General features: G+C 36.1%; 2 protein-coding genes across 4 annotated transcripts in view; both read right to left on the reverse strand.

Moving 5' to 3' along the window:
- LOC133615794 (general transcription factor IIF subunit 2-like) lies at positions 1-20,535 on the reverse strand. Of its 3 annotated transcripts, none has more exons than XM_061974566.1 (9): positions 20,399-20,535; positions 14,025-14,098; positions 13,853-13,877; positions 10,446-10,587; positions 5,839-5,898; positions 3,859-3,940; positions 3,474-3,573; positions 1,611-1,754; positions 1-300 (listed from the first exon to the last, which is right to left on the reverse strand). In XM_061974566.1, exons 1-9 carry the CDS (start codon positions 20,444-20,446, stop codon positions 178-180), a joined length of 798 nt encoding a protein of 265 aa, XP_061830550.1. In that variant the 5' UTR covers positions 20,447-20,535; the 3' UTR covers positions 1-177. The 3 variants fall into 3 exon arrangements, with proteins under 3 accessions (XP_061830550.1, XP_061830549.1, XP_061830551.1); XM_061974565.1 differs by lacking the exon at positions 20,399-20,535 and adding an exon at positions 17,495-17,660; XM_061974567.1 differs by lacking the exons at positions 5,839-5,898; positions 20,399-20,535 and adding an exon at positions 17,495-17,660.
- gpalpp1 (GPALPP motifs containing 1) overlaps positions 20,072-25,337 on the reverse strand; it is an 11,136-nt gene continuing 5,870 nt past the window's right edge. Inside the window, exons 4-7 of the mRNA XM_061974564.1 lie at positions 24,057-24,312; positions 22,087-22,251; positions 20,791-20,892; positions 20,072-20,694 (exon numbers count right to left, since the gene is read on the reverse strand). Of these exons, the coding sequence (XP_061830548.1) occupies positions 20,476-20,694; positions 20,791-20,892; positions 22,087-22,251; positions 24,057-24,312 (742 nt within the window). The 3' untranslated portion in view covers positions 20,072-20,475. The remainder of the gene's footprint in view (positions 20,695-20,790; positions 20,893-22,086; positions 22,252-24,056; positions 24,313-25,337) is intronic.

Consider the following 25,337-nt stretch of genomic DNA (forward strand, 5'->3'; position numbering starts at 1 on the left):
AACAGCAGCAGACTAAACATTTATTGGTCCTGGTGCATGAATTATTGGATGTCAACATGTTACAATCTGATTGATTGGCGGTCACACTTGAGAAGAATGTAAAAAGGCCCAAAGAAAAAAGCAGCTTGTCCAGTAAATTCAAAACCAGATGAGATGTTAAATGTTGTAAAGTCTTCTTTAATCATCTGTCTTTTCCTCACCTTGGTAATGTCGATACTCAGGCTTTAGCTCCCAGGTGTTCTTATGTGTTCCCTTCACGTTGTAGATGCCAATGTCACGCAGAATCTCCTTCAAATAAATCTGTGACCAGAAAATGTTCACATCTTGACGCAACTAAGTCAAGATTTGTAGGGAAAGTCCATATTTACTCAGCACTCCACCTATCAAGTCAATAACTTTTTCACTTGACTGACAAAACGTGTTTTGGTCTTGGAAATGTCACCTTGTAAACTTACTTAATTTACTTTCATCAGTTGCCATGGCGATGATGAAGGTAAACATGGAACAATATTTACAAAGTTGACTGTGCATCTCAAACCATTCAGTCATGGCAGTAAGTTGTATTGTATTACTTACATACACTCATTTATCAAGTTGTATTGTAATACTTACATACACTCATTTATCAAGTTGTATTGTAATACTTACATACTCTCATTTATCAAGCTGTATTGTAATACTTACATACACTCATTTATCAAGTTGTATTGTAATACTTACATACACTCATTTATCAAGTTGTATTGTAATACTTACACTAATTTATTAAGTTGTATTGTAATACTTACATACACTCATTTATCAAGCTGTATTGTAATACTTACACTAATTTATCAAGTTGTATTGTAATACTTACATACACTCATTTATCAAGTTGTATTGTAATACTTTCACTAATTTATCAAGTTGTATTGTAATACTTTCACTAATTTATCAAGTTGTATTGTAATACTTACATACACTCATTTATCAAGTTGTATTGTAATACTTACATACACTCATTTATCAAGTTGTATTGTAATACTTACAATAATTTATCAAGTTGTATTGTAATACTTACATACACTCATTTATCAAGTTGTATTGTAATACTTACATACACTCATTTATCAAGTTGAATTTAATACTTAAATACACTCATTTATCAAGTTGTATTGTAATACTTAAATACACTCATTTATAAGGTGTATTTTAATACTTAAATACATTAATTTATCCGCCTTCAGTATACTTTATGATAAATACTAACAATATTTTCATGATCGTGTACCATTAACGACATTGATTTTAAAGCACCACTGAGTACACTGATTTTAAAGCACCACTGAGTACACTGATTTTAAAGTTACCTTTGAGTAAATTGATTTGAAAGTACCATTGAGTACATTGATTTTAAAGTCCCACTGAGTATACTGATATTAAAGTACCACCGAGTACATTGAGATTTAAGTTTTCATGTTAAAATAACGTAGTGTGTGAAGTGTTTAAAGAGCATAGGAAGTGTGTTGAGGGCTTGTAAAGACTTTAAATGCACATAATATTCTTCTAAATCATGAAATAAAACATGAATTCCCCTGGTCCATGATAATGTTGGCAGTTGTTGGTCTTACCACAGGTTGTTTGGTGATGTCCACCAAGTCCTTGATGTTGTAGTACTGATGCTTCTCAAAAGCAGAAAACAACATGTCCAACACGTGTTGTTTGTCAGCTCTCGCTCGCTTGCCCTCCTCCTTCTTTTTCCTCTCGTACTCCATCTAACACACAAAGCAGATAACTTCACATAAAGGTTGGCCAACATTCATACTTCATAAAAATATGCGGCCACAGTCCACATTCAGTACCTAGTAGTACCATGTAATGCTATTTAGTATGAGAGTAGTATCGACCTTGCTGCTTTACTTCTATTTTCTTAGAAATAGTATTTTTAGAATATGTGGGACTGCTGCAGGCAGCACTTTGGACACCCCTGACTTCAATTGTTGTGCACATTCTCTGTCATTACTGCTGGTTTGTCGCGAAAATTAGTTGTGGATTGTATTTCATATCGTGGAATTTATTACTTAGGTGATTCCTTTTAATTACATGATTGAAGTATTTAAATGAATATGATTTTCAACAATCATTTCAGAAAATTCCGTACCGATAAAATGGCATGGTTTTTGGACAAAGTGTGTATGTTTTCCTTTTTTAAAGTACTGAGTCAAGGACTGGCACAGTTCCTAAAGTAGCATTGGGCCGTTGTTTGTATTTCGTCACATGACTTCTTTCCGGAACCAAGAAGGCTGCTGTACAGCAAGCAGCATGCAAACTACAGTACAAAATAGGCTTTAATCTTCCTGCAAAAAGCAGATACAGGCAAAAAAAAAATAAATAAAACATATGTGCTCCAGACATCATTCTACACGACTAAACAGATGAAAACTTGGAAAAGCATGGAGGTCCACAACTTATTTGTGTGTGGCTGGGTCCAGGACATTGGTATCAAGAGTCCATCAGATAAATGTGCATAGTTTTTGTTCGTTTAACGTAGCATTTCATGATTTAACTTCACGTCTACAGCCATGTTTGTTTTTGTTGTTGCACGAGTAGTGTGTTTTTCCCCGACTTTATCAAAATATAACTATAGATGTCAACATTGTGTATGTGCTGAAAGATTAATCTATGATTGTGTATCAAAATATAACTATATATGTCAACATTGTGTATGTGCTGAAAGATTAATCTATGATTGTGTATCAAAATATAACTATATATGTCAATATTGTGTACGTGCTGAAAGATTCATTTATGATTGTGTATCAAAATATAACTATATATGTCAACATTGTGTATGTGCTGAAAGATTAATTTATGATTGTGTATCAAAATATAACTATATATGTCAACATTGTGTATGTGCTGAAAGATTCATTTATGATTGTTGTCTTTGGGTAAAACTGAACTCTATAAGGTTTTGCTCACATTTGATTTATTTTATTTCGACTCACCGAGTTGGTGCTTTTCGAAACATTCGTAGCAAACGTGTTTAAGAAATACAAATAATACCAAGATAATACTTAAATGTGAAATAAAAAACGTTAATGAAGTGATCACTGCAAACTTGTGCATTCTCCGACTCTGCTCCCTTGGACTGGAGTGTGAGCTTCATGCTTTTCTCGTCAACATTTCGTAAAATCTTGCACTCTTCCGCCTTTTTGATTAGCTCTCCAAGAACTCTGAAGAAACGTTTATCCTTTTCCTGATGTGCATGATTCGTAAAGCCGAAAACAACACAAGCATAGGGCCTTTTTTCTTCTAGAAAGGCTAAAAGGCGCCTAGAACCCATTGGGAACAGCTAGCTTGACCACCACACGTATTTAATGGGTGGGACGTGATGTCAGTAAAATCCCAGCAATATATAAATAAAAATAAAGAGTATTGTATTCCAACACCTTTTCTCGCATGGTTCATGACGTGTATTAATATGTCCTTACATTGTAGGCATGGTTAGCCACAGGTTTGTAGTTGTTGGTGACTGCTTTGGCCAACTGCTGCGACAGCCGGATGGGCTTGGAGGACTCTTCAATTTGTAACCTGGAATAAAATCACAACATATTTCTTCCATTTAAAATTCCACATGCACGTTTACATGACAACATTATCCCTGCTGGAGACATAAACATCAAGGGTTGGAATTGGGGGGGTTAAATCACCAAAATGATTCCCGAGCGCGGCCGCCGCTGCTGCTCACTGCTCCCCTCACCTCCCAGGGGATGGGTCAAATGCAGAGAGTAATTTCACCACACCTCATGTGTGTGTGACTATCATTAGTACATTTGAATAAATAGTGTTGTATGGGACAAGACATAAACAACTCACCTCTTTAGCTTCATATAACTTTCACTAACAGCAGGCCTGCACTCTGCTCTCTGCACCACCACTCCCTCCAAAGCTATTTTATCTGCCAATAAAAACAGAATCACAACTTAAGTCCCAACTCTCAAATTGCTATAAAATGACGTTTATGACAGATATGTGTATAAAAAAACCTTAGTAAATTATATTAGTGGCATTATTGAATATCTTAGTAAATTCATTGCTTCTTCCTTTCTTGTTCGTGAGGAAAGAGTCATCTATTTTTTCATTCTATTGTAGTCTGATTTAATACAACGTGGATAACATCAAGTTCCTCCCACACACTTGCTGGTCACAAGCTAATGATAGTACTGTATATATTGTATGTCCATCATCAGTGTACACAGTCAAACTATGTTTCACTAAATATGAAATGTTTGGACCAGGGTCAATGTTACTCAGCTTGAACTTACATACATCAATTTGTATCTCCTATACATCAATGTATATATATATAAATATTCATCAATATGTATTTTCTATACATCAATATATATATTCATCAATATGCATCTTCTATACATCAACTTGTATCTTCTATACATCAATGTATATATTCATCAATGTGTATATTCCATACATCTATATCTTCTGTACATCAATATATATTCATCAATATGTATCCTATATACATAAATATGTATCTTCTATATATCTATATGCATTTTCCATACATCAATATATATCTTCCATACATCAATATGTACTAAATATATATCTCCTATATAAATATCAAAGTGTTTCTATATCCATCAAAGTGTATTTTCTATATACGTCAATATATATATATATTCTATATACGGACATCAATATATATATTTTCTATATACATCAATATATATATCTTCTATATACATCAATATGTAGCTTCTATATACATATATATATATATATATATATTTATTTCTAAATACCGGTACATCAATATATATCTTCTAAATACATCAATATATATATTTTAAATACATCGATATATATCTTCTAAATGCATCGATATGTATCTTCTATACAGCTACTATATGTACGTCTGAGTAATTACAGTATACACAACTATGTGCAATCTTTGAATATAGTCATCCCTCGTTCATCGCAGTTAATTGGTTCCAGGCCAGACCATGGTAATCCGCGAAGTAGAATTATTATTAATAAATCAAATATTTTCATTGTTAGAGCATATAAAAACATATATAACGTTTATAACCTTCTAAATAAGTTTTTAAACATAATTATAGCCCTCTAAACATTAAAAAAGGACATATAGTCACCTTCGCACACACCTGATATATTAGCTTTGAGTGTGTTCTACTGTAGATTACAGTACTCACTGGTAGCCTGGAGGATTCTCCAAGCGTAATTGCTATAGTTGTCACCCGGCCACCACAACACAACCACTACCTGGAAATACTGCATCACAACCTGGGTTATTCCTCTAAGTTAGAACTGGGCTTCCATGTGCCGAAACCACGGGCATAAGTTGCTCGGCAAAAACCTGGTCAACTTGATTGTCGTGGTAAAGATAGCGCTAAGATTAGCCGCCTTGTTGTTAGCATTGTTCACCTTTAACTCGGAAAAATAAGTCGTGCTGGGTGACTATCTTTATCGACTGCCCCAACATAAGTAAGACTTCAATTAACATTTAATTAAGTACAAAATACGTAGCATTTACCGCAATATTTGAGGTGTGGTGTGGTGAGAGACGACTGTAGTAATAAATATAGACATTCTTGGGCCCAAAATGTGACTTCAGTAACCCGAGTGATCCGTGTAGGGTGTCTTGAGACTTTGCACAGAAATGTTTGTTGCTTCAGGCTTTACATGAAGGTTAATGCCAACGTTCTGGGCAACAAACAACACAACACTAATACTTCACAGATGACACTCATTTGATTGTGTGATTTTCGGCGATGCAGCTGAATCACCCGCTGGCAAAAATGGTGAACTCACCTGGACCAGCCCCTGCCCCCGAACCTGAGCTGCCACCATCAGATCTCTCTTCTGATTGGCCTACAGGGGGTGGGGGGGAGGGAGGGATGGTAAAATAAAAATATATGGATATATATGGGCAGGGGAAATGGATAAAGGAGGGGATCGAACAATCAGAGCCACACCCAGGGTTTAGTTGCACGCCAAATAAAAGTCACCTCTGCTGAGCAAACCAGCGAACACGGCAGCAAAGCAAGCATGCTCTCACAAGCACACAAACCCTCACACGCCACAAATTCATATTCTGCAGAAATACGCTAAAATTACAATACATGCAAACACACATAACAATAGTAAAGTCCAATCAAGGTGTATTAAAATAGATTTCCACTAACAGTATTTTTTTAATAATCTCAGTTGGCGTCATGCCAGTTTTCTACATTTTACACGATGAACATGATTCATAAATGCACGATTGCAAGCTCACCAGCACCCATAGCAAGAAACACCAGTGTGCACACACACACACACACACACACACACACACACACACACACACACACACACACACTTTATTTCAAAGAAACACAACAACCATGCATGTGTGATGCTATTGCAAATCAGCAATAACAATATTAGTAAGTATTGATTTGGTATTCTAAATGGGGCCAGTGTGTCTGATTTAGGAAAAAAACATGTATTTATTCATTTGTTTAGCATTTTGTGATACAGGAAGGTAACACTTCACCGTCCAGGTGATGTAAATGTTGCCGTTTCCCGGCAATCATGTTACACAAAACATTGACTACATTATTCTTTTTTAAAAATAGAAAATACAAACTTAGCATCAATGTTAGTTTCCTCAGAGTTTGGTGAGTATATGACCATTAGTAGAAATGTTTGTTGTTTTATGTCAACTGTGTTCCGTTAAATAATATTTGTTAAGCCTTTGCATAAGTTAAAAACATCACAATGCTAATTTTCGTTAGCCTGTCAATGGGCTCGTCCATTGTATGTTAGCATTAAGCTAGCCAACATTTATCTTGCAGGTTGTATTTTTGAGTTTATGCCAAACTGTATTGTTGATTTAACGTGATTCTTACATGTATGTGCACTTTTAATGTATTTTTCTTGGTGTGCTGCGTGTTACAGTAACTTTATTGTGGAGACTAGCAATAAACAACCTCAAGTTTTTTCATCTTTAAATTTAAACATATCTGCCAAACTACATTCCAACATTGTACATGTATAATCATGTATAGCAATATAATATGTACAACATTTTTTAGCGTTTAATAAAACAAAAATAAAATGATTATTGTCATATTGAAACCGCCCCCCTGTCACAAATATATTGCCGCTCTATGGGAAACATTGTAACTTATTATTTTTGTAATTAGTAGTACTTAATGGTCTGTATAAAAATAAGTCATAAAATAAATGTGACTTTACCCAGCAGACTAAAATATAATAATTTACGTAACAGCAGTAACAGAAGCGTGTCTCCAAAATTGACAACTGCCAAAAAAAAAATCAAGCCAACAAAAAATGTAATGCTGAAATTAAAGCATCTCAAACTGTGTGCAGTTTCTGGAGTGCCTTTTTACAAGGATTTGGGTCCAATGCAGTCCCATACTCACTAAGTTTATAATAGACTACTAATTGTATAACAAAATGACAACATTTTAGAGACTTGATGTTTTCGAGTCAAAAGGCTCTTTCAAGTGAACGACAAGAACCGATTCAGTCATGAGCCGTTTGTTAGGGAGTTGTTTTTAAGCCACAGGACTGGACTGCTGTCACGCCGCAAGAAAAAATCCAGAGAGTCAAAAGAAACGTAGCAACATTTGGATGCACTTTTGGTTCATTGTTTTGTTAAGTCTCCTAGTTTAGCTGTACACATTTCAGCAAGGGTAATGCAATGTTTGTATTCATGTTCATATATGGTGCTAAATATTATGATTTTTTTACACAGTATTCTGGATGGATTTTCTGCATTGGCAATATTTTTCCTGTATTGGTAAAATGCTGTTGTGTGGAAAATCTTACAGTAAAGTTGATTTGCATGGAGGTTTTTTTTTTTAGTTTTTATTGTGCCACAAAACGTATTATGTGAGAGAAAGTTCACTGTCAAAACATGGGCATAAGATAGCACATTATGCAAGGTTTACAATTAAAGTCCCGCTTAAGAACTTTCAGTTTTGGTTGATTTTGGCGGTGCCAGTGGACCAGAGCAAATGTCCCGTGATGACTAGCGCATATAGTGTCAAACTGACATGATAACACCACAATGATTCAGTGTTACTGATCTTTCACTTTCTACATATTTTACTCAAACTTTATATTTGTGTTTTGCAGTTATCGCATTGTTTTTTTCTTTCGACAGTACTTTAGTTACTTTGTTGCGTGACTAGTTGTGTCCGTGTGGAACTGCAAACTATCACGCTGGTGGCTATTTATTGCTACCACACAAATTTATATCACTTACTAGTTTAGCAGGAACACAGCCAAGGCAACATTGCTTGAAATGTCCTCCCCGTCTATGAGCTCACACCAGCGAGTGAAAGCCGGGCCAATGTTGATCCTTGACTGTCATTTTAACCTCCCTTTTTCTTTTCCTCAAAACTTTTCGTTTCTTTGGATGTTTTCTAGCTTCTGTCATGATAGAAGTAATTGCACGTAGGCTTCTGTCATGATAGAAGTAATTGCACGTAGGCGTTCGCATCGACTTCCGTCTTTTTAACGAGTGGGGGAAGGGGGAGTGACATATGCTGTAAAGCAAGTCAGCACATTTGTAGTTTTTTCCTCAAAGTCGCTAAGTGCCAGTGAGAGCGATACAGACCCTTTAGTCTATGGCAGAGGTGTCATTCAACTAGTTGTAAGTCCATGTATCGTCCAAAAAGTTATGAAAATATTTTTATGAAGGTAGAAAAGTTACTTAGTGCTGCTTTAAAACAGATGACATTCTGAATAATATTTTACAATATTTCCCACAAATATATATATATATATATATATATATATACACACACACACACACAAGGTGATTAAAAAAGAATACTCCAAAATAATCACGCATTTATTCAGTTCTAAAGCAGGAGTTATCCAAGTTTTATTGTGTTACAATTTCACCGTTGTGGTCACGTGATCCTTTCGGCGCCGTTCAATTGTAGGAAGACCACGTGTTTATTTACCCTCAAAATGGCGAACAGCAGCGTAAATCAACACGGTGGAGCACGACATCCTGGGGCACGTTTGGGAGGAATTTTCATATCGTCTTGATGTTCTCCGTGCATGTTGAGCACTTGTAATGCATGAAATAAATACTCAAAGTGTTCAAGCTATGTTTTCTATTGTTTTTCATTAAAAAAAAATATTGAGCGATAATTTTGGCGTATAAATAAAATAACGAGCCAGTGTTTTGAACGGCTTTGGCTCTGACGGGAATGTCTCTTTAAGATACGACTCCCTTCAGAGAGCCTTAAATCCCATTTATACAAAATACTGACTTATTTATAGCCGAGCATGTAATTGTGAGTCATTTGTTAACGTTAGTGGTGTGCTGTATATAACATATACAGACGTGGTCAAAAGTGTAAATACACTTGTAAAGAACATAATGTCATGGCTCTCTTGAGCTTTCAATAATTTCTACAACTCTTTTTTTTTTCTTTCTTAATTCTAGCCTGATTTAGCCATTCCTTTACCACTTTGAGGTGTGTTTGGGGTCATTGTCCTGTTGGAAAACCCAACTGCGCCCAAGACCCAACCTCCGGGCTGATGATTTTAGGTCTTACAGAGTAAATGGGACAATGAAAAAAGAGGATAACTTCCAAATTGTTCAGGACAAGCTAAAATCATCAGCCCGGAGGTTGGGTCTTGGGCGCAGTTGGGTGTTCCAACAGGACAATGACCCCAAACACACGTCCAAAGTGGTAAAGGAATGGCTAAATCAGGCTAGAATGAAGGTTTTAGAATGGCCTTCCCAAAGTCCTGACTTAAATATGTGGACAATGCTGAAGAAACAAGTCCATGTCAGAAAAGCAACACATTTAGCTGAACTGCACCAATTTAGTCCAGAGGAGTGGTCAAGTGGTCAAGCAGAAGCTTGTGGATGGCTACCAAAAGCGCCTTATTGCAGATAAACTTGCCAAGGGACATGTAAGCAAATATTAACATTGCTGTATGTATACTTTTCACCCTCACATTTTCAGTAGAGCCATAATAAATTCATAAAAGAAGCAAACTTCATGAATGTTTTTTGTGACCAACAAGTATGTGCTCCAATCACTACATCACAATAAAATAAGAGTTGTAGAAATGATTGGAAACAACCATGACACGATGTTCTTTACACGTGTATGTAAACATTTGACCACCACTGTATACAATAATACAATAGTTTATTGAACTTTTTTATAGTGAGACTGAGGAATTGGGAGAAACCATGAAGATGTCAAAGAAGAGGAACAAGCAGGTGAGACAAGAACGTATGGACAGGCTGCACACACGGGCACCTCCACCAACCACCAAATCATTATCAACTTACCTCTAAGCTGCGGAGCAACCAGTTAATAACATCTTATGTCTCTTATTTCAGACAGGTAACAAAGACTCTTAAAGCTCACCCGCTGATGATGCCTCGGTGAAGACCGCCAACGTCTGACCTCCCACCGTCTGCATGGTTAGCGGGTGATCCCGAGGTGCAGACACCGTCTTGTCTTCCAGACCCTCGATTACGGTCAACTCTTCATTTAATGTGAAAGACACCTGTAAAGTATCATCTTTGTTCAAATATGCATTTCCTGCTGTCTCATCATCTCTCATGTGTGCTGCTAGGACAAAATCATTTTTAGCCTCCTTGCACATTTTAGGGGAAATAAACAATTTTTCTGCTTGCCATAACTTTCAGTGCATATTAGAGATCGACCGATACGGCTTTTCAGGGCCGATCCTTATTATTAGTAGTCAAGGAGGCCGTTATTTGGAGCTGATATTTGTTCATAGTTAAAGTTATTTCAACATGATTAGTCGGTAAACAGCTGGACAAGGCTTAAAGTTGTTTCTTCACAATATTTTTAAGGAAATGTCAGGCCACGCAGCTTGTTTTTTATGACACATTCTGAAGACAAAATAAAAGCATCGCAAATTAGAAGATTATACGATAAAAGTAGAATAAGCATTTTTGGGAAAAATTCAATGCGAATGTCAAATGCATAAGCTAAACTTCAATTGTAATGTTAGCATGCTAAGAATGCGTCAAGTACCAGGTCATATGACTGAAGCGTACACATATAAAATTACCTTAAAAAGTTAGCGCTAACAGCTAGCATGTGTCAAGTACCAAGTTATATGACTGAGGGGTTTTGCTGCGTAATTGGCTAAAAAAGTAAGCATAGTATAATGCTAACAGTATGTGTCAAGTACCAAGTCCTATGACTCTGAGGTGTTTGGCTGCAAAATTGGCTTAATAAGTTAGCACGCTAATGTTAGCTTCCTAATAACATATGTGGAATACAAAGTTATACGAGTCTGCGGCATTCGATTGCAAAACTGGCTAAAAAAGTTGGCGTGCTAAAGTTGGTAATGTTGCTTGAGGCTAAGCCAATCAGGAACCACAAAACTGAACCAAACAGTCTGATTGTTTTGGTTTTACAGAGTAAAACAACTTGCACTGAGCCTAGTCTATAAAATTTGCTACACCTCCCTGATACCGAAGTACATGTCAAACTACTTCCTTAACATAAATGACCGCCATAACAACAATACCAGGGGGAGCTCCACTAACCACGTTAAACCCAGATTCCCATCTAACAAAGGTCTTAACTCATTCTCCTTCTATGCCACATCAATATGGAATGCACTCCCAACAGGTGTAAAAGAAAGGGCATCTCTATCCTCCTTCAAAAGCGCACTAAAAGAACACCTCCAGGCAACTACAACCCTAGCCTAACCCCCTCCCCCCACCTCCCCGGATTGTAAATAATCAAATGTAAGTACCGGTAATCAAATGTATATACTTATTCTTACGCTTTCTGAGCTCACTATGTTCACTGCTTGCTGTACATATCCTACCAAGTCACACCTACACTGTTACAATGTCCATTTCTCAGATGATATAATTGTTGATGACTGAAGTGCTGATATCAACCCAACCTAACCCCCCCCCCCAACATCCCACCCCCTGGATTGTAAATAATTGAATGTATATACTCTGATGATTAACTTGTGTGATGACTGTATTATTGCTGATAGTATATATTTGTACCATGGATTGATTAATGTGGACCCCAACTTATTTGGGTGTTACCATTTAGTGGTCAATTGTACGGAATATGTACTGTATTGTGCAATCTACTAATAAAAGAATCAATCAATGGTCTTGTCTAGTGGCCAATACTTCTGTAGAATTGGTATTTTTAGTTTGTCGAGCCATTTTTATGCTCAGAAATTCTTAATTTAGGGCAAAATGACAAATAATACGGTTTGTTACTATAACACACAGCTGAAATGTGGATGTGTTCAATTAATTTAGCATGTATTGATTGACCTACATTGTATTCGTTTTAGTATATTTAATATACAAAATGTATCAAAGTGGCCTGTGCATCTTTCAATTTTTATTGACACGCTAGAACAAGTTTGGACACCCCTGCACTGTGTTTGATTTCAAATGTGTGTACTGTGTATATATTGTATCTGCTGGTGTACTTTTGTTGTAATTGTTTAAAAAAAAAAAAAGGGCTGATACCAATTAATGTCAAAATGCCAAATATAGGCCCGGCTGATAATCGGTCGATCTCTAATGCACATTGTCAACATTAAAATTGCCCTTTTAACATGTGTGAATTAAAAACAAAACAAAAAACTACGCTATGCCCTGCTGTCACTACACCATCGGTATCGGGTCCACGCATGCACAAAAACTGCGTCACTTCCTGTAGTTGCACATTTTACAAGAGTGCTTCTGCGACGTCACGTGTTGCGATATTTAGAAAGTGTGATTAAGCATGGATCATGGCCAAAAAGAACGATATGAAAATGAATAAAAAGTGCGAGTTTCAATTTGAATCACATCTACTCTGTCATCGCACTGAATCCCAACATTTGTATTAAATGTTCATTTTTCAAAGAAGGCACTTTACTTAAATCTGCAGGCCAACACAAAAAGTACACTTTGCAATTGCCAGTATTGTGAATTGATGTAACTAAAGTAGCAAAAATAATCGATTACGTTGTATTTTGCGGAATTTAAGGCTGCCGAGCAAATGGTTTGGGTTTCTGTACGGATCGTTAAAATTACTATTATTTGTCTCTAGTGCTTTATAATAATAATAATAATGAATTACATTTGTAACGCACTTTACATTTGTTAAAATCTCAAAGTGCTACAAAGCATAATGAAAAAAATAAAAAATAGAAAGTTAGAATATATAATAAAAAATTAAAATAGAAATGAAAACATGAAAACACTAGATAAAACAGAAATATAGATACAAATGGAAATAAAAGCACAAAAGCACTGGATAAAACAGATAGGCAAGTAAAAAACAAGAAGGCAGAGGAATTAGACTGTGCTAAACAGGTGGGTTTTTAGTCCCTTCTTAAAACGGTTGACCGACTGTGGTGCTCTAAGATGGTCGGGGAGAGCGTTCCAGAGTTCGGGTGCGGTCGAGCAGAAAGCCCGGAGGCCCATTGATTGTAAGTTTGTCCTGATGGGTTTGAGGACAATCTTTTATGTCACACTGTTATTTAAAATAAAGATACATTTGAAAAATGTAAACCAGGACTGCCGTAAATCACGTTGACAGGAAGTGACGTAGACTTTGCGATTGCGTGGCGGGATGGCGTAGTGACTGTACACACATACACAGCCACCTGTGTGCACTCTAATACAGCGGCCGTGCGGAAACTGTTTGCGTATTTTAAGTTCCGGGCACTGAAGCAACAGAATATGAATTTAAACTTTTTTCTAATCAAGTAATCGCTGCAGTGCTCATTATGTTATTCATTGACAAAAAAAAAAGTTCCTTACCTCTGGCTTTCCTTGGTTTCCTTTCCTTAAAAGAAAACAAACCTTAGTTGATGACAGTGTGACAGTTCACTCACCACCACGTTATTTTCAATAATTGTTTCATTAGCTCCGATCTCATTTCTCTACAAAAAATACAGTACATGGTCGTTCTTTTTTGGAGGGTTGCACATACTTTGATATTCTGAGTTTCCCAACGTCGCCTCTTCCTGTGGCTTTTGCCCATTGTTGAGAAAGATACTTAGGAACCTGGAAACAGTCACAAAGCGTTGGTTTATTATTTTGTTGACAAAGGTTACGTTGGGTCCTGGATTACCTACGGCTAGGGTTGCCAACCGTCCCTTGAAAAACGGAACGGTCTCGTATTAAGTAATACAATTACGCCTTCCGTATTGAGTTGTCAAGGGACGCTCTTTGTCCCGTATTTTTATTATTACCGTGAGAGTTATAGATAGAGTTTATTGATATCTTACAGACTAACGACAACAGCTTCACAAAAGTCTGATATGGACTAAGCTTATGGAAGCCAGTGTGACTGATCGCTCATTGACTTTTCTGGCATTGGTTCGTTTTGCCTTGGCTGCTGTCACTACCTCAGAATTCCGCAGATGTTTTTTGTCCAACAGGGAAGCTACATGTGGCTATCACTTCAATGACGATACATGCTAACTTACGGTAGTAGTAGCAGGTGTCATTCAACAACTCTGCTCTTTGGTTGTTAGTATGATTTGGTCTTGTTATCAAAACACTAGTTGTGTATCGAAATGGTTTAACACAAACATAATGTGTCTAGCTTTACACAAAATCTGATTTTTTTGACACAGATCAGGAGGTAGTCCGAATCCGTTTGGAGTCTGATCTTTTCAAATGTGACTGCAGTTTAAACAGTAATGAGACTTGATTGCAACTTTTACGTCATCTTTGGTCGAGCTACGTCATTGGTGTGCGTCAAGGAGAAAAAGATAGTGGATTAAATTATCTTCTTCCTTCCGTAGTCGTTTTCCATCATCTGCCTACTTCCACTACACAACAGGGTCCGTGTACCTTCTGTTCATTCTATTTCCAATTCTGAAACGCTAAACAAAAAATAAAATTAAGGCCGTTTTTCGATTTTTAGTATATATGGCAGATTTTAAAACAAACAAAAAAGGGTTGATTTTCATTCAAATATTGCCATAAAATTGTATTGTGTGCTGTTTTCCTTTTATGGATTTTTATTTTTCCAGATAAACACAAAAATCTAAAAAATGTTCATCCAAAAATCAAAATTGCGTGGTTATCTGTGTACCGTAATGACAAATTGAATTTTTAGCATAACGCTTACATCTTTGTTCAGCAGGAGTCCTATTGATCCGTGTACCTTCCGTCCATTCCATTTCTTAAATGCAAATCAGAAAACAAATTTCGGGCCATTTTTTCTATTTTCATTTCTGAAACAAAAGTTGGACAACTATTTGATGAGACTTTTTTTTAAATGACAACAGGACTCCTGCAGATGTTTGCGTTAAGCTTAAAACATGCTAATCGCAAAGGAAAAGCTAAAACTCTGCTTCCGGTTCATTTTGTCATCACACAGATAACCACGCATTTTTGCATTTTGGATGAACATATATTCGATTTTTGTGTTTATCTGGAAAAATAAAAATCCATAAAAAGGAAAACAGCACAAAATCCAATTTTATGGCAATATTTTAATGAAAATCAACCCTTTGTTTGTTTTATAATCTGCCATATATAATAAAAATCGAAAAACGGCCCTAATTTGACACGGACCCAACAGCCACGGCACAAAGTCTGATCTGCGGGGGTCCATGTTTTCTTGTGTAGTAGACACTTCCTTCATCATTTGCTGAATCTGGTCAACTTCCTTCGTTCCCACATTATTGAACTGCGAATGCAAGGGGCGTCGAGGCCACTTTGGGGCCTGTGCGTTTACATTTGGGTCTGATAAATGTCAGATTCTATTTGTAAACAAAACAATCAGCTGGAAAAAAAAATCTGATTTGGACCACTTTGGCCTAAACTTAGTCATAGTGACACTACAGGAGTCTCACAGGTAATATAGTACCTCATCGAAGGGTCAAACAATATTTGCTTCAACTCTTGGTACAGAATTTCTGAAAGTATTCACTTCTGACTTTATGCTTCTATTAAATGAAATATTACCACAATATGGCAGAAAGACAATCACCAACACTGTTTGGGTGGAGATTTACTTCATAAATGAAGCCCAAATAAACGCTGCCAGTCATTAATAAAATAGAAGTATCTCACCTCTCTTTTTGTGAAAGTAGTTCTCATAGTGATGAAATTGTGTTCCATCGCAAAGCTGCACATTACATGTATACTGTTCTAAGTGAAGTTATGTTAAAGAAAGATGTTTATTTTTATTCTGTTGAGCAGGAACAATTTCTATTTAAGACCTAAAAACGATAAAAAAAAGATTAAAAAATGTATTTGCCATAAATTCGTATCACTCCAAAACCTGCGAAAGGTTGAATAGACGCAACTCTGAAACATTCTAAACAAACAAGAACAACCCAGTTGCGATCAACTTGTGTGTGTAGTATAAAACTCATTTCACACAAATAAAAAAGGAGAAACAAAAATTGGGTCCATTCTTTTCCTACAATGAGTTAGCTATTTTTTCCAGTAAATACTAACTCATTTTGACAAATATTGAATTGGTGTGGCACATCTTTTATAGAACAAAACATTTCGGAAAAGTACATAAATACGGTATGTCCTTATATGGAGAATACTTTCATCCAATGAGCTGCATTTATGTAACTCACCCACAATATTAGTACCACCAAAACATCAATGTCATTACTTTGTTTTTAGTCTTGGTAAGGAACACTGAACAGCTCCTTTCGTGTACGTTTGTATAGAAAGATGAATAAAATATACTCTAATCTTAAAATGTGTACCGTTATGTTAAAGTAAGATCTTTATTTTTATTCTGTGGAGCGCGAACGATTTCTAAGACCTAAAAACATATTTATTCATACTGTTAAGTATTTTGCACAAAAAAAAATTAAACAATTTGTTTCCCATAAATTCGTATTATTCCAAAACCTGCGAAAGGTTGAATAGAATCAACTCTGAAACATTCTAAACAAACCAGAACAATCCAGTTGCGTCCGATCAACTTGTGTGTGTAGTATAAAACTCCATCCATCCATTTTCCTACCGCTTGTCCCAACTCATTTCATTCAAATAAAAAAGGCAAAACAAAAATTGGGTCCCTTTTTTCTCCAGTGAGTTAGCTATTTTTTCAGTAAATAATAATTAATAATGACAAATATTGAATAGGTGTGGCGTTTATAGAACAAAACATATCGGAAAAGCACATAAATATGTCCTTATATGGAGAATACTTTCATCCAATGAGCTGCATTTACGTAACTCACCGACAATATTAGTACCACCAAAACATCGATGTTTTTTAGTCTTGGTAAGGAACACTGAACGACCCATTCAGTGTATGTTTGTATAGAAATATGAATAAAATATATTTTAATCTTAAAATGTAGCCAATAATCTTAACTTGATTCTGTTAGCCATTAGCTGCGGCCTGCTAGCCACGCTAGCCTGGTTTAGCATATTCACTGTTTGTCGCAAATGTTGTAAGTGTGCACATACCTTTACCAGCCACACGCCCGTGTTTAGCTTGGCACCAGTTAAATCAACTTCTCCTTTCTCCGACATAGTTGTTATTTTTGTTCAATTCAACTAGATTTGGTAGTTCGAGGTGGCGAGCGCAGTAGCGCATGCGTGAGTTTCAGAGCCTTGCGCGGATCGATACTGGGTTGTCGATACCGCCCATAATAGATATTTACGATCTCATATCGAACCTCAAATCCAAATATCGACACTTTTAACACATTACTAATTTTAGATTATGCATATAATTACCAGGAACACACTGGAAAGTTATTAATAAAGTACTATCGATCCATCTAATGTATGCAACCTTATGTATAATATAACAGTATATAACAAAATAGCATTGATTTATTCAGATGTGGTTCAAATTGTTATTTGAAATACACTACTTTGTCAAATGTACCAGACACATAAACTATCAGTATCACCGATATCAGACTGAGTTTACTCAGTATCAGATCGGAAGAGTGCTTTAGAAAATCCAGTTGTCATAAAAGCAGTTAGGAGCTATGCAACTTACCGGTATTTCATTATTTTGAAACCAATACATTTAAGTTTCTTGCATTAATTAAAAAATGAAGTGTTTTAGGCAAGAGGTGAAATTAATCCTTTTCTAAGAAAGTGCGACCATCATTCAGTAATGTTTTTTTTCTGTGGTTTAACAAATGAGATAAAATACAACTTCCGTAGACAAAGTTTTTTATGACTATTATTACTAAAAAGGCTCATTCACATTTGCATAAACACGTGTTTCGCCCCAGTCTCTCCTAAAAAAAAATTGCATCTTCTTTATTCTAAAAATAAATAAATGTATGTTTACAAAACTAAAATGCACCACAACAGCACATTTTAACTATTAAATGTTCTGATCCAAAAATCGTCTCATTTACCTGATAGGGAAAAAAATACTTTCAGTTTGACATGTATACACAATCAAATACTACACGATGATATAAAACAAGACAAAACATTGATTAAAAAACATGTTGATGCAGCAGTATAATTGCCAGAATTTTTAAAATGTACAATACCAGTAGTTTATAAAAAAAACTTTTTTTTAAATCAGCCAAATTTCAAAGGATTGTTTTGTATTGAATGAACATTTTTGTTGTCTAGAGCAGGGGTGTTCAAAATGTGACCCGGGGGCCATTTGCAGCCCGCAGCTCATTTTTTTTAACCGCTTGCAGAACATTCTGAAAATGCTATTACCAAAAAAACTAAATAAAAAAACAAAGAGGTGAAATGAAACGAGGAAAAGTTGCAATATTGACTTTAATAACACAACTTACTTTAAAACTGTCATTGCTAAAAAATATAATGAAACTTGTCATCGACGGATAGATCTGAAGTTGATCAGGAGAGCGTTAAAAGTAAAAATAATATTGATGTATGATTTATTTTTAAACTCGTGTGTGGCCTTGACACCTTTAGTCTGATTTTTTTTTTTAACTGTTAATGAATGAAAAGCATGAGTTATTGACCCAATTAAGGCATCAAATATTCCATTTTGGAATTTTTTTTGGGGGGGGGAATATTTTATATTTTGTTTTTGCAATGAAAAAAACAGGCTAAAAAGGGTATAAAACAAAAAAATTAATGGAAACAGATAGATCTGAAGTTGATCAATTAAGCGTTGAAAGTAAAAATCATATTGATCTATGATTTATTTTTAACACTTTTGTGTGTGGCCTAGGCACCTTTAGTCTGATTTTTAACTGTTAATGGATCAAACGCATTATTATGAGTTATTGTCCTATTTAAGGCTTCAAATATTAAATTTTGGATATCATTGTGTTGGGGAAAAATATTTAATATTTTGTGTTTTTGCAATGAAAAAAGGGTTATATATGAAAAAAAACAAAAAAAAATAACTTGATGGAAACGGATAGATCTGAAATTGATCAAGAGAGCGTTGAAAGTAAAAATAATATTGATCTATGATTTATTTTTAACACTTGTGTGGCCTTGACACATTTAGTCTGCTTTTTTAACTTTTAATGAATCAAAAGCATTATTATGAGTTATTGACCTGTTTAAGGCTTCAATTACTTCATGTCAAATATTTAATTTTGGAAAAAATATTGAATATTTAGTGTTTTTGCAATGAAAAAAAACAGGGTTATCTTTTGAAAAAAAAGGGTAGAAAACAAACCAGAAAAAAACTATGGAAATGGATAGATCTGAAGTTGATCTGAAGATATTTAAGTGTAAAGTACAATATTAATATATGACTTATTTTTAACACAACATATTTTAAAACTGTCATTGCTCAAAAATATAATGAAACTTGTCCGACGGTTAGATCTGAATTTGATCAAGAGAGCAATAAAAGTAAAAAATAATATTGATCTATTTTTAACACTTATGTGTGTGGCCTTGACACCTTTAGTCTGCTTTAAAATGTTAATGAATCAAAAGCATTGTTGTGAGTTATTGACCTATTTAAGGCTTCAATTACTTCACATCAAATATTCCATTTTGAAAAAAATGTTTTGGGGGAAATATTGAATATTTTTGTGTTTTGGCCATGAAAACAAAAAGGTTATCTTTGGAAAAAAAAAAAAAAGGGTATAAAAAAACAATGGAAACTGATAGATCTGAAGTTGATTTAAAGATATTTAAGTATTGAAAGTACAACAAAAATGACTTATTTTTAACACTTTAATGACTGAGACTTCTTTACCATTCACCAAAATTGAGGGGACCCCTAATGGTTTTGAAAATGACAAATATCAAATTTCATTAGTCAGAGGTAAAAGTTTGGACACCCCTGGTCTAGAGGCATACGTATATCATCATCTCACATATTGCCAACAAGTCCTGAAAAAGTAAACAATGTATTTTGCGGCTGGCTTCTTCTGCTATCTCCATCTTACTTACAAAAGTTGGACTGCACCGTGATGGCTGGGCAGTCTTGTGCAGGATCATCAGAGTTCATTAGTTTAATAACTCTGTCCTCACAGGAACATCCGATCCTTGCTGTGCGAGAAGCGCGTGTTGAGTTCCTGAGATTTCTTCAGCAGCCGCTGCTTCTGCGCTTCGTCAAAGCGGTTGACCTGCAGGTCGGTCTCCCGGTCGAACGCCCGCCTCTCCGCCGGCTGCTCCTCGCCTTCCTTTGCCTTTTCCTTCAGGTTCTTTGCATGCAAACTCAGCAAAGATTCCGAGCGTTTTGTATTCTTGAAAAAAACACAATAAAAAGGTTGATGTTTGGGCTTGTACACCAGATGAAGAGATGTATCAGTCCAAACAAGGCCGATGATAGGAGGACTTACATTATACTTGGACACCTTCTCTGCTGTTTCCAGATCCTTCTGAGACACTCGCGGGGGGCTGTCTTTCTTAGCATCGCCTTTTTTCTTTTTCTCACGCCGCTCCTGTTGTTCCACAAGAATTATTTGTCAATTGAAATCATGCTACATCATGCTAGACCTGGGCGATTAAACCATATGTGTCAGGTTCAAACACTGATGACATCTATTAAACAAGACAAGAAGCAAGGAATTAAACAGGGACAGAATTCAATTTAGCTCAATTGAGGAGAATCGCGTAGACACTGTACCCTTGCACAGTGTCGTCCCACGCTCTGACGAAAGATTGTACGCCTCTTTTATTTGGACTTTCCCTGATTACATGGCAACAGCTGTTTCTAAGGGAGGGGGGTCGTCAACAGCCATCGCCTTTGGTTACAAAACAGTTCAAAGAAAAGGTCGTAAAACAGTTCAAAGAAAAGGTGCCTGGAGGGGGGTCAGGCCCTGCCTCCTCTCCGCTTTGTAGATCTCGGGTCAAGACAATATCTTCCTGTGGATTACAATACATCAAAGAAACATACACCTTCATGTTGCTTCCCATCCTACACAGTGGAGTTTTACAAGCCTTCTTCTTGGTAGGATCAAAGACAGCTTTTGTCCTCTCGCAGGGCGAACTGAACTCAAATGTAACACAAAGTTTTGTGATAACTTAGATACAATTATTCTGACAATATGTGTTCTATAATGTTTTGTCTTTTTCGTTGGAAGAATGGAAGCAAGGTTGGTTGCATGAACAAAGACACTCGCTCCCTGGTAACCGAGCAACGCAGGAAGTGATGACTGATCAGCGGGAGTGACACGCTAACAGCCAATCAGGTGACAGTATCAACTATCAAGTTTGGTTGAGTCTTCGCATGGAGTGAGAAGAGAAAGTGAAAAATTGTGGATAAATAAGGAAAACTCACTTTTTTGGATTTTTTCTAAAAGGACCGTAGTCAGACCAGTGTGGTCTGTACATAATGCAAGGCATTATGTACAGACCACACCACCTTAGCCGCGCTCACCCTTTAGAGCACAGCTGTAACTTCCTGCCACTGAACCTGCAGAAAATAGTTCCTCTCAAGTTTCTACATGTTTACATTTTGCACTATTTATTTATTTCTCCTGCTCCTTATTTTCCGTAGGTCATAAAAATATCAATACCGGTAGTTATCGATATGGACCGATATGAAACACTAATATCGTGATACGGTTTTCAGCCGTATCGCCCAGCCCAAACACGTTCAATGCCAAGCAGAAGATTTTTTGAGCTCATCCTACCGTGGCTTTGCGCTCTCTATCCGCAGGCGTATCGGTCCAAATTGAGCGGTCGCCCTTCTCCGGACCAGACTTCTTCTTGAAAGTGCGAGCCCCCAGACCGATGTGCTGCAGTTCTGGTGGGAGCTCCGTCATCCACGTCTCTCTGCCTGGCATCTCAGGAGTGTCCTAAAAACACAATGGTTAAATCAGGGAGCCGTAGTCTCGATTACGCAATAATTAATTATTGTCAATGTCAATTCTGCACCACATTTTTTCCGAAAAAAAACTGGCAGCTCAGTTTCCAGAAGAAAAAAAAGAAGAAAAAAAAAAAGTGGTACTGTTTTTCCATTTGCAGCAACATGTAAAAAAAACACCCTAAATGTTAAAGTAAAATTCTGGTGAAGCTGCCATTTTTTTTACCTTAAAATCTTTGGTTATTGTTTTTGTGGTGTATTATTAAAAAAAAAAAAAAAAAAAAAAAAATGCGGTACCTTTTTCCATTTTAAATAATACACCGTGAAAAACGACAACCAAAGATTTTAAAGTAAAAAATGGCAGCTTTACCCGAATTTTACCGTAACATTTAGGGTGTTTTTTTTACATGTTGCTGCAAATTGAAAAACCGTACAACTTTTTTTTTTTTTTTTTTTTTTTTTTTTAAGAGTTCTGGCAACTAAGCTGCCAGTTTTTACCGTTAAATATGGTCCCGTTTTTTTTCCCCATTTATGATAATACACCATAAAAACGACAACCGAAGATTTTAAGGTAAAAAAAAATGTTACTGTAACTTTTAGAGTGTTTTTTACATGATGCTGCTAATGGAAAAACGGTACCACTTTCAAAAAAATTAATTAAAACAAAAATGTGGTACTGTCTTTGCATTTACTGTAATACGTTGCAAAAAAACCCCACCATAAATTCTACAGTATAATTCTGGCAACTAAGCTGCCTGTTTTTTCCTGTAAAAAACAGTGGTACTGTTTTTCCATTAACCGTAATACATTTTAAAAAACACTATTTTACAGTAACATTTTGTTAACGGAGTTACCAATTTTTTACTGTAAAATATACATATTTTTTAGTGTACGTAAAAAAACTACCGTATTTTTCGGACTATAAGTCGCAGTTTTTTTCATAGTTTGGCCGGGGGTGCGACTTATACTCAGGAGCAAATTATGTGTGACATTATCAACACATTACCGTAAAATATCAAATAATATTATTTCGCTCATTCACGTAAGAGACTAGACGTATAAGATTTCATGGGATTTAGCGATTAGGAGTGACAGATTGTTTGGTAAACGTATAGCATGTTCTATATGTTATAGTTATTTGAATGACTCTTACCATAATATGTTACGTTAACATACCAGTTGGTTATTTATGCCTCATATAACGTACACTTATTCAGCCTGTTGTTCACTATTCTTCATTTATTTTAAATTGCCTTTCAAATGTCTATTCTTGGTGTTGGCTTTTATCAAATACATTTCCCCCAAAAATGCGACTTACTGTATATATGTTTTTTCCCTTCTTTATTATGCATTTTCGACTGGTGCGACTTACACTCCGAAAAAAAAATAAAAAATACCGTAATATATATACATATACACACACATGTATGTATATATGCACACGCACGAACACACACACACACACACACACACACACACACACACACACACACACACACACACACACACACACACACACACACACACACACACACACACACACACACACACACACACACACACACACACACACACACACACACTTCAAATGCACAGGCAAATTCACACATGATTTGCTGTTAAATGCTGCCCTCTGAGGGCAGCCATAACTGTGATGTGACCCTCAATAAAAACCGGTTTGACACCCTGATCTAGACCATGAATGAACGTAGTTTACAATTACCATATGTACAATTTAAAGGCAAAGTTAGTAACTTAATGAAGAGAAAATGTATTTTTAGGAGAGCTGTAACTCACAACTTTAGTCAGCTTGTCTCTCATCATTTGTGCCCTGCGTTCAATGTCCAGAGCCACGGTGTTTTCAACTGGCCCTTTGGCCGGCATGGGTCCGATGACAAAATCCTCCTCTTCCTCGCTGCTGGACGGATCCGCCTTGTAGCCTGGGGGCAAGGCAGGTCCTGGTACATCCTCTCCATCTTCATCCTGGTCATCCTGGTCATCATACGCAGCACGGCGGAAACCTGGAGGCAAAGCTGGTCCCAGCACAGGTGACCTGAAAGAATATTTCACCATCCCCCAAACTTACCACATTATTATTATTATCGCTGGTAAAGCTCTCAATACCATGCATTTAAAACATCTGATTTCTAATAATACTCACACACTCTGAATTTAATAAGGTAAGATTTGCAACGATGTTTACTTAAGTTACTTGCAATAAAACATGTTCACTTCCATAATCTACGGTCAAAGCTTCGGATTAGGACTTGGAATTGGATATTTTGCCGAAAATGTTGATTTGAACTTCATTGAAACATTTGTATAAAGAAAACTCATTGTCCTGTCCCATGACTACAAACCTATGCAACGCAATGTAGAATTTTTGCTCGCCGCTAACGTCCTCCACGGTGAAACTGCAAAGCCACTTTTAAGTCAGCAGTCCTCGCCTCCATGGCGGCAAATAAACTACGTTTCATACGAGTAAGTAACGAGGAATAGCTAAATATGCTACACTGCTAACCACAAGCTAGAGCTTTTAAACGTAAACAAAAAGTGGGCGGAGCGATGCAAATAACAGTATTGAAACCAAGTACAATATCCTTATATGGTCGACACTACACTGGTCAAAGTGATATATTTTTAATTATCAAAAAAATTATTTGTCCTTTTTGTTATTGTTTACACATTCAGGATATAAGTCCCTGGACACAGGATGCCTTTAAGGGGAACTGTAATTTTTTTTTAAATGTATTCCACCCATTATTCATAATCCCTATGTAAGACAAGAACACATATATTTTTCTTCTTTTATGCATTCTAATTGGTAAAATATGGCAAGTACGAGGTGGCTAACAATGCAGATAATGGGAGTACACTATTCCGCCCATTAAGCCCTCTAAAAGCATCCAAAAAGCGCCAACAATACTCCATTTACATGCCGTGACCTGAATATTAACAAGTATTAGGGATATTGTTATTATAAGCGCTAACACAGAGGAACTACTTTTAGCGACGCCGTGTTCACAGAGAGCTAACTAGCTTATGCTGCTATTTTGACATATTGAGCTGCTGCATCGG

This window comes from Nerophis lumbriciformis, linkage group LG15 (genome assembly GCF_033978685.3).
Source record: "Nerophis lumbriciformis linkage group LG15, RoL_Nlum_v2.1, whole genome shotgun sequence".
Taxonomy (NCBI): Eukaryota; Metazoa; Chordata; class Actinopteri; order Syngnathiformes; family Syngnathidae; genus Nerophis; species Nerophis lumbriciformis.

Excerpts from the sequence above, each read along its gene's own strand:
- LOC133615794 (XM_061974565.1), bottom strand. The coding sequence starts at position 17,560 with ATGTCGGAGAAAGGAGAAGTTGATTTAACTGGTGCCAAGCTAAACACG. Across the intron at positions 13,878-14,024 it reads GGGAAACTCAGAATATCAAA|GAAAGGAAACCAAGGAAAGC; the intron begins GTATGTGCAACC and ends TTTTCTTTTAAG. Across the intron at positions 1,755-3,473 it reads TGGCTAACCATGCCTACAAT|ATGGAGTACGAGAGGAAAAA; the intron begins GTAAGGACATAT and ends TTTGTGTGTTAG.